The 6,537-nt window shown below is 28.5% G+C and overlaps 1 protein-coding gene across 4 annotated transcripts; it reads left to right on the top strand.

Annotated features, from left to right (window-relative positions):
* LOC103569543 (conserved uncharacterized protein) lies at positions 1 to 5,044 on the top strand. Of its 4 annotated transcripts, none has more exons than XM_053740666.1 (7): positions 1 to 375; positions 798 to 1,339; positions 1,416 to 1,884; positions 1,958 to 2,115; positions 3,864 to 4,031; positions 4,101 to 4,625; positions 4,877 to 5,044. In XM_053740666.1, exons 2-7 carry the CDS (start codon positions 829 to 831, stop codon positions 5,002 to 5,004), a joined length of 1,959 nt encoding a protein of 652 aa, XP_053596641.1. In that variant the 5' UTR covers positions 1 to 375; positions 798 to 828; the 3' UTR covers positions 5,005 to 5,044. The 4 variants fall into 4 exon arrangements, with proteins under 4 accessions (XP_053596641.1, XP_008545106.1, XP_008545103.1 ...); XM_008546884.1 differs by having other exon boundaries at positions 758 to 1,339; positions 1,419 to 1,884; XM_008546881.1 differs by having other exon boundaries at positions 758 to 1,339.
* The last annotated feature ends 1,493 nt before the right edge of the window (positions 5,045 to 6,537 follow it).

Here is a 6,537-nt window from a genome sequence, read left to right as displayed (position 1 = left end):
TTACGTACGGCGTCTGATAACCGACGCCATCTAACGTCCTGGCATTCCTGTCTGTGTTTTTCGTGCATTAAGAGTAGTTGTTAATCTATAACAAATCATATTAATAAAACGCGTATTACCACATTATATATATTAATTATTACCACAATAGTGTTTAAAAATAAATAATTGTTATTTATCAATAATGTATCGCAGTAACCTAATTATATGGTAGCTGCTAAGCGGGAATTATACGCGGGAAAATTTTTCTCTACGTAGAAGATGAGTTAACCGTGGCGCTAGATCGTAGCCAACAACTACGAAGCAACATCATCATATAACATTAACATCATTCACCTACGCTTATATTTTTTTTATAACTATTTTTTAAAAAAGGTAACATATCATTACTAATAACAAATACTTGATCATATATATTTTTATTTTCATTATTTTTACAAATATTTATTTATTAGTATCAATATATATATTTTTTACATGGTAAAAAATATATGATTCATGTTTATGTTTACTCTACTCTGCCACCTCTGCTTCCCGCCGCCAATGTCGTGGTCATTTCATAACACTCTGATTATTATCTTTACTTATTAAATACTTATAATTATTAAGCTATCGGTAATATCGAACGTTGCTGGTTCATTATTTTATCACTTAATTTTCAATACTATAAATATTTATAATAATAGCAATTATTATTTTATAACTCACGTGGTACTAGTTAATAAGATGAATTAATTTTTTATTTTATAATTTTTAGGTTAACAAATAATTATAATTATTTGTACTTGTGGTTTTAGAAGCAGTGCCTAAAAAAGGCACATTTAGGGTATGAGTACATCGACGATGCCAGGAGTAGGATCAACACCACCCTCGTCGGGACACTCGATGCTACCGATGAATGTTATGGCACAAAAAGTAATGCCAGGTGGTGATCCTGGTTCAATGAAACCACTCAGTGGCACTAATTTGAGTTACGTTACACTGCAACCCGCAAGCCAACCTCTTAGTTTGGTTCAGGATCACAGGTCACAAGTTTATCCGTCAACACCTTATAATCAATCGACATCAACACCAGCAACAGCAGCAGCGCCTAGTAATATTAATCCAGCTTCTGAAAGAGAAATTAGTGAATCAACAGATAGTAAATCTGTACAAAATGGGTTGGAGAGTAGTGTAAAAGCAGGAGTGACAGCTGCTGCTGATCAAGAATCTAATTTACAATCTAAACAAAATCAAGAAGCTAATAGAAATAATAATATAAGTCCTGAAAGTTCATCGATTGAAAGCCAAGATGACATTAAATCTGATCCACAACCATCAACATTTACTGATAATTCTGGTATGAGTCAGTTCATTTTTTTAGTTATTGATTTAATTTATTGTAAGTTTTATTTTGTTTATTTATATTTTTTTAGCAGCTGTAAATATGACACAGAAAACTGAGGAAAAGAAAATCCCGGTTAATAATGGCACAAAAGAAGCTGATAATTCATCGTCATCGACGTTAACGTCAATACAAAATAAAGTATCTCCAGCGCAAAAACTAGATGACACGCAGCCTAAAGTTGACGCTAGTGGTAGTGTTAAAAAATTACCTACAACACCAACAAAAGCAACTGCTAATGAAACTAGTTCACCAACAACAACAATGACTAAAGCTGAACAAAAAATAAATTCACCTGTACGAACTCCAAAACGTAAATCTCGTGAATTAAAAGATTTAAAAAGTCCAGCCGCTGAAAGTGGTAGCAAACCTAAAAGAAATCGAGTTCAGACTCAACCTTATCAGAGTCCTTTACCAGAAATAGCGTTGATTGTTAAGCAGACTCTTAATAAAACGCCTGCTAATAAAAATCCTGATGATAAACTCATCGTATTTTACAAGTATGTATTTATTTATTTTTAGCTTTGTGTAATTATTTTTTTTTTTATTAATTATTTTATTTGTTTTTTCAAGGAATGAATTTTTAGCAGTGCGTAATGCTGAAGGTAGTTTTTATGTATGTCAAGCAATGCAAAATATTTACAAGTCTAGTCGACGTATTCGCATACGCTGGCTTTCCCAGGATAAAAATAATGGAGAAATTTATTCACCTGATTTTTATGATTTTACTGGTAATTAGTCAATTTAATATCGCGTTACTAATTCCAAAAGGACATATTTTTTACACGGCCTTTTGGTTTTACAAAATCTCTAAAACCAAAAGGGCGTATAATAGTTTTTTATTGCCAATCATTTTGTAGATTTATTTTATAGCTGAAAATTGAAAAAAAAATTTTAAGCTTTGGAATAAGTCTACAATATGATTAGTAATAAAAAAAAATTTGAAAAACGATTGATCTTGTGAGCTAACCCTTGAATATCTCGCTGTTTTTGAACTCAGATAACTTGAAATAGGTCTAGCTGTTTACGAGTTATTTTTATTTATTTAACAAGGCCCAATAGCAGATGTCAATGACAAGGTCATAAGATATACAAAGATTCTGAATAACAAGAAAAAAATATAACATATAATACCTTTGAATTACTTAATCTAAGTTGCCTCAGAGGCGTTAGATATAATACGTCCTATAATATTGGCAGTTATTGGAGAGATCGTACATAGAAAGGATAAGCCTGATTGATACACTTGTTAACTAGTTTCGGAATTGTTTTTTGAAATATATCATTGAGTTTATCATAAAAATATCGCATAATCCATCAAGGACTTCTAGGGGGTTAAAAGAAGACCAATCAACACTAACAAGCTCATAATATAACTGATTCTTATCGCACTTATTGGAATTAAATTTGTTAAGGCTTATTATATTAATAGGCTTGGTTGTGGGGACGCAATAAGGTATTTTAATCTCAAGTTGTGGATGAATTTCTTCAGTGTTGATCAGTGGGTATACGCATCTATCAACAAAGCATTCAATGTTTGCAAGAATTAAATCAAGAAGTCTAGAATAATTATTTAGCACACTATTAAATTGAATTTTCTTAGCTGAAGCAAAATATAATATTATCGAGGAGACTTCATCAAAAATTATATTTGAGCAGTGAGAATAAAAGCTAGGGCAATTAACATCTGTCATTATAGTATTATCACGCTAAGCAAAAATCAGTAAAAACATAAAAAAAAGTCAGAGTAGACTGTCGGATGCAAACCACGCGGAATGTAAATGGCAAAAATATTTATTTCAAGCTTATTAATAGTTAAAGAAATACTCACTAGATCAATCTGTGCGATGAGAGAGAGTTTCTACACGCTATGAGGATACTTCTTTTCTTATTATAACAAGTATCTCTATCTATCCTATATACATCATATTATTTATTATGAAAAAGCTCATTTGAAGACACATTATCTCTAAGACATATTTCACTTAACAATTATAAGAGTTATGCAACAAAAACTTGAAAAATGTTTTATTTTTATTTTTCGTATAACTTGTAAACTACTCGGCCGATCGACTCCAAAATTTAATCGGTTCTAAGTTTTAGTGAGGCTTTTTGATTGCCGCCATGCACACTCCAATCGGTTGATTCGTTCCAAAGATATCGGACAAAAAAAGGTTACACCAAACACACACAACCGGAAGTCCATCTGGAAATAGCTAGAATAGCTTTTTAGAACTTTGAAATGTCAAGATATAATGAAAACTCGATTTTTAAAAATAGAACCGAAACCAATAACTTTACTTTTTTGAAAATTTTCTATTTTATAGCAGGAAGTTTAAAAAATTATACGCCCTTTTGACTTTAAACTTAGTGACTAAATCCGAAAGGGTGTATAAAAATATGTTAACTTGGAATTAGTGACCTGATATATTTATTAATAAATTTTGATATGCATTAATCATTAAATTTTTGTTTATAGATTTTGATTGTATACTGACGAATTTAAATTTAAACAAAGTTGACAAAAATAAATATCAATTAACCAAATTTGAATTATTGCGTACGGAAAATATATTAAAACGTGCTATTGATGTTGAGGCTGGTGTTTCTGAAAAACCTAGTGTAACGGAAGAACATCCGGACGGATGTAAGTTATTATTATTATCATTTTAAAAAATTAATGAATATATTTATTGATAAAAATATGATATTTTAGTGGACTTGTCGCTGTATAAAGACGAATCGCAACTAAAGAGGAGAAAAGGATCAAGTAACTCAAAGCAACGTCAACGTAAAAGGTCAAAACGTGAATCATCAAGTTCATCATCGTCTTCCTCATCCTCCTCGGAAGATGATAGCAGTGATGAAGAGCCTGAAAAAAAATCAACAACAGCAACAGCAACGACAACTACCACAACACCTAAATCAAATCGTGTTAAAAAACGTCCAGCGACAAATAACAAAGCACTGGCTATTGCCAAATCAGTAGCTAATGTATCAAGTCGTTCTAAACGAATTTTAAATCGTGGTAATAAAATAGATTCCGTTAATGACAATACGACGAATTCCGGAAACACAAATACCAGTAGTGGAATTGCTACTGGGACAGATGTCGGTGCTGATGCCAATACTGCTGCTGGTAAACGTGCCATTAATACTGATGTCAAAAAAGCCGAAGCGAAAAAAACAACAAAACCTCCTCCGTCAAATCCAAGCTCAACGTCAAGAACGAAATTACGTGGTGAGTGATGTTTTTAAATTACATCATTATTTTATTTATTTATTTTTTTAAAATTCGACTAACAAAATATATTTTTTCGGGAGTATAAAATTGTTCGTTTATTCGATAGTTGATTTAAAATTTAAAAAAATTAGTAGTAATAATTAATAAAATTTAGCAATTATCTCGGGTAAAAAATAATGAAAATGAAATTACGTAATAATATAATGAAAGAAAAAAAAGGGACGAATAGTTGATATTCGGGTTTTAAGGGTCAGCACAAACTGTCGAGACGAGCAGTAATAATTCAACAAGACGTGGAAAGCGATTGGCTGCTGCTACTACCGGGGTGACATCAACTGAGGATTCGTCTGAAAAAAAATCACGTAGCAGAGTGTAATAATAAATTGATAATTAATAATAAATGCATTTTTAATTGATATTTAAAATTTATAAATTATATATTATTAATTAAATATTAAATACACAATAATATAATAATAATTAATATTAATTAAAATTAAAATTAATAATTATAAATAATCTAAGATCCGATACGTGAATAATTATTGTATGATGAAAAGTCATTGTGATTTGCTTATGTCATGTTAAAAAGTAACGTTTTTATAGAATTTAATATATATTATTATTAATCTTGATATTGATGGTAATGCCAGATATATTTTAAGAGTTACCTAATAATAAAATAAAAAAAAAAATGATAATTAATTAAAATAAAATAAAGCTTCTGACCAATTTAAAATGTAAATTACACGATGTCTTTTTTTCATTGACATTGCAGTTAAATATTAACTCGCGTATCGGATCTTTTTTAATTATTGATATACTTTGAGAAAGTCATTTTAAAATGAAAATAAAAATAAAATGTGTGAGAGTGAATTATTAATGGTAATAATCATAATAAAGTAATAACAGTAATAATAATGATACCTTTGAGGGTAGATAATAATTATCTGGTGGTTTTATTTATAAATAAGGCGTTTATGCTGACAAAATAATAATAAATAATAAAACTTTTGCAATAGTATATTTTTGATGTTGTAAGTGAATGTTGTTATGCGTTATTTGAATACGCTTATAACCATTCACTTTATCATCGGATTTATAAGTATGTACAAATATTACATGGTTTGGTATGTAATGAAAAGGTTTCTGTACAACAGAAATAATTTTATCGGCGATTTTTTAATAACTAAAAAAACGCAAGTCAACAAAATTTTTAATTAAATTTTATGTAATAATATTGATATTTATTTCAATATTAATATTATTATTATTGATATTTATAGATATTATAATTTTTTCAATTGGTAATATTTGAAAATTTTTTATTATTTTAAATCACTGCTCAATCACTTGCTACAGCAGTTGTCCAATTTTTTTTTTTTTTTTTTTAACTTTATTTTACGAAATTTCCAATCAATGTAAAAAAAAATATATATATAACTAGATAAATATGGTATAAATGTCTAATTTTGTTTTGATGCTTTTGATCAACTGAATAATTTTTTGTGAAAATGTCTAAGCAAACATTTGAAAAAAAAAAAATTATTGTTAGTAAAAAAATAAATTCTATTAAAGATTTATTGTATAAAATCATATAAATTTATATGAGTAGAATTTACGATCGATGTATGCAAGTGTAAGTGCAGTAATTGAAATTGAAAAAAATTATTTTATATTTTTTAAAAATTTGCGCGAATAAAAGAATTTATTAGAAAAATTTTTTTGGAACTTGATAAGGAGTTTACTTGATGCAAGTCACTGATAAAAAATTATTTTTGAATTTTATAATTTTTCATTTGTACTTGTCTGGCTTTGCTGTCACATCTTTACATTACTGTAATATATATTTTTTAAATAAGTTGATATAGTCCGCAAAATTTAAAAACTGTAAAATGTTTATTATCTT

This window comes from Microplitis demolitor, chromosome 7 (assembly GCF_026212275.2).
Source record: "Microplitis demolitor isolate Queensland-Clemson2020A chromosome 7, iyMicDemo2.1a, whole genome shotgun sequence".
Taxonomy (NCBI): Eukaryota; Metazoa; Arthropoda; class Insecta; order Hymenoptera; family Braconidae; genus Microplitis; species Microplitis demolitor.
This window is presented reverse-complemented; position numbering and strand designations above follow the sequence as displayed.

Excerpts from the sequence above, each read along its gene's own strand:
- LOC103569543 (XM_053740666.1), top strand. The coding sequence starts at position 829 with ATGAGTACATCGACGATGCCAGGAGTAGGATCAACACCACCCTCGTCG. Across the intron at positions 1,885-1,957 it reads AAACTCATCGTATTTTACAA|GAATGAATTTTTAGCAGTGC; the intron begins GTATGTATTTAT and ends TGTTTTTTCAAG. Across the intron at positions 2,116-3,863 it reads TGATTTTTATGATTTTACTG|ATTTTGATTGTATACTGACG; the intron begins GTAATTAGTCAA and ends TTTTGTTTATAG.